Source organism: Myotis lucifugus, unplaced genomic scaffold (assembly GCF_000147115.1).
Source record: "Myotis lucifugus unplaced genomic scaffold, Myoluc2.0 scaffold_2, whole genome shotgun sequence".
Classification (NCBI taxonomy): Eukaryota; Metazoa; Chordata; class Mammalia; order Chiroptera; family Vespertilionidae; genus Myotis; species Myotis lucifugus.
The window spans coordinates 7,737,359-7,739,945 of NW_005871050.1; the positions used below are offsets into that span (position 1 = coordinate 7,737,359).

General features: G+C 38.4%; 1 protein-coding gene across 1 annotated transcript in view; it reads right to left on the bottom strand.

Moving 5' to 3' along the window:
• Window positions 1–1,926: 1,926 nt before the first annotated feature.
• The window catches only part of LOC102427176 (olfactory receptor 1G1-like), a 23,842-nt gene continuing 23,181 nt past the window's right edge, over window positions 1,927–2,587 (bottom strand). The window contains 2 exon segments of the mRNA XM_014460184.1: window positions 1,927–1,961; window positions 1,964–2,584. Coding sequence (XP_014315670.1) covers window positions 1,927–1,961; window positions 1,964–2,584 — 656 coding nt within the window.

Here is a 2,587-nt window from a genome sequence, read left to right on the forward strand (position 1 = left end):
TTTATTTTGTTCTTTAGGTCCCACATATAACTGAAATCACATGGTATTTGTCTTACTCTGTCTGACTTATTTGACAGTATAATACCGTCTTTGTGCATTCATGCTGTCTCAAATGGTAAGCTTTTAATCTCAATTTCTAAACTTATTTCACCTCAGTCTCTGTTGATCAGTAACAGATAGTTTTTTGATTAGCATGGCTCTGCAAACTATACTTTGAATAGCACTGACTAGACTATTGTGGTGCCCGAGTAACCCCAAAATCATTAACTCAGCCCTGAAGGTGTCATGGAATAAAGGTGCTAGGTTCATTCAACTTATCCCATTATAATAAAAATTAATCCAATGGGATATATTTTAGCAGTACCAAGTACATGACAAGCCTGAGGTTTCATCCATGATCAAATATTAGGATATTACACAGATACAGCATAAAAAGGCCAAGATATCCTATCTTAGCTCCCATACCCACACAAAAATCCTTATGTGTCTCAAGCTCTCAAATTCTTGTGTAACTTTCTTTTGATATATCTTGGACTCTTGGCACCTACCTAGTGTGGCACTTTCACAGATTTCTGTCTTAGAATGTTTTAACCTCAAACATGTTTCATATTGTCAATGGAATAGCTAGGGGGCAAAAGTTAGCATACTGTTTCATGGATTGTTTCAATGACATTAAAACTCAGAGAGATTAGTTGATTCATCAATTATTACTCAACAAGTTAGAAGAAGATAAACAAAAACTAAACTTTCTGTTTTGAAAGATGGCAACTTTTAAAATTCAATTTGGCTTACTGAGCACCTTCTCTGTTCCAGGCATTATACCAGGCTAGGGCTGCATCTTGGTTAACATCAATGAATATTCTGATAATTATAATTCATTGTTATAGGTGATGCAATAGCAACATAAAGTGCTACAGGAACCTAGAGGAGAGAAGAGAATGATTACAAAAGAATTCACAGAGAATGTAAGAAGAGAAAGTGTAACAGGTATTGCAGGGAGAAGATGTAACATACACAAAGGCAAGAGTCTTGCAAGTTCATAGACAGCTCAAAAAACTTCAGTGTTCAATGTATCTGGAACGTGGAGAGTTCTAAGGGTGGTGGGGAAAGTGGACAATGGTTCATACTTCTGGAAATGTGTTCAGTTCAGGTGGTAGAGGATTTTAAATGCTGAAAAAAAATTTACTTTGATGGAGAGCCTCTGTAGGGCACAGAACAGACCAAATGACATGATTGTTTTTGCCGTTGTTTTTCTTCTGCTAGTATATCTTTTACCTTGCTTAGTACATGAAAGTGATATATTATTTACCTCATAGTGTTATTGTGAAAATCAAGTTATTGTTTGGAAGGAACTTTAACAGGGTATTATCTGTAAGATATTTTGAGCTATTATCATCAATTCTTTCCTTCCTACCTTTGTTCCTCTCCCCTTTCTTTCCTTCCTTCCTTCCTTCCTTCCTTCCTTCCTTCCTTCCTTCCTTCCTTCCTTCCTCCCTTCCTTCCTTCCTTCTTTCATTCCTTTTTTCCTCCCATCAATGATCTAACATGTAAGGTTTAGTAGAGATGTAAAGGAAGAACACCCCAAAATTAGAGAAAAACTATTAAGTACTGACTATATAACCATTACCTTATTTAGAGAAAACTCTGCATGTAAGTGGTGAAGAACTGTGGAATAAAAGAACATTTTTGTTTGTTTATGTGTTTGTGGAGAGACAAGTCTAATCTGTAGTCTTAGACCTGGATTGGGAGCAAGAAACGGATGGGTAAAAACGTCCAGGGTAAAAACTTTCCCAGTAGCCTGAGGCTTTGGATCTTCTATGTGCTCAGTGAAGTCTAAAAAGTTGATACAGGTGTCTTTAATGTCAAAAATATGTTTTTCTGCTGAATAGTTTCCTCAGTGCTCCTTTCATGTCCTTGTTTCTTAAACTATAGATGAAGGGGTTCATCATGGGAGTTACAATCGTATACATGATGGCAGCCACCTTATCCCTTTCTGGTGAGTAGTGAGAAAAGGGGAGAAAGTAGACCGCAATGATGGACCCATAGAAGAGGGACACAGCTGAGAGATGGGAGCTACAAGTAGAGAATGTTTTCCACTTCCCCTTGGCTGAAGGAACCCGAAGAACAGTACAACCAATAAGGGCATAGGAGACAATAATAAAGGCGAAGGGTATAAAGATTACTGCTCCACCAGTGACTAAGATTGTCAAGTCGTTAATTTGGGTGTCTGAGCAAGCAAGCTTTAAAATGGGTTCCAGGTCACAGAAGAAGTGTGGGATTTCTCTCTTATCACAGAAAGTCAAGAGGTTCAGCAAACTGAGATGCAGTGTTGAGACAAGAATGGAGATGACCCACGGGGTCACTACCAACAGGGTACAATGCTTGGGACTCAGTAATGCAGCATAATGTAGTGGATGACAGATAGCAATGTACCTGTCATATGCCATGGCTGCCAAGAGGAAATTGTCCAGGTCCACCAGCAACATAAAAAAGTACATTTGTGAAAGGCATCCTGAAAAGGAGATGGTTGAGCTCTGGCTTTGGATGTCTACCAACATTTTGGGGATTGTCGTGTTTGTGAAGCAGA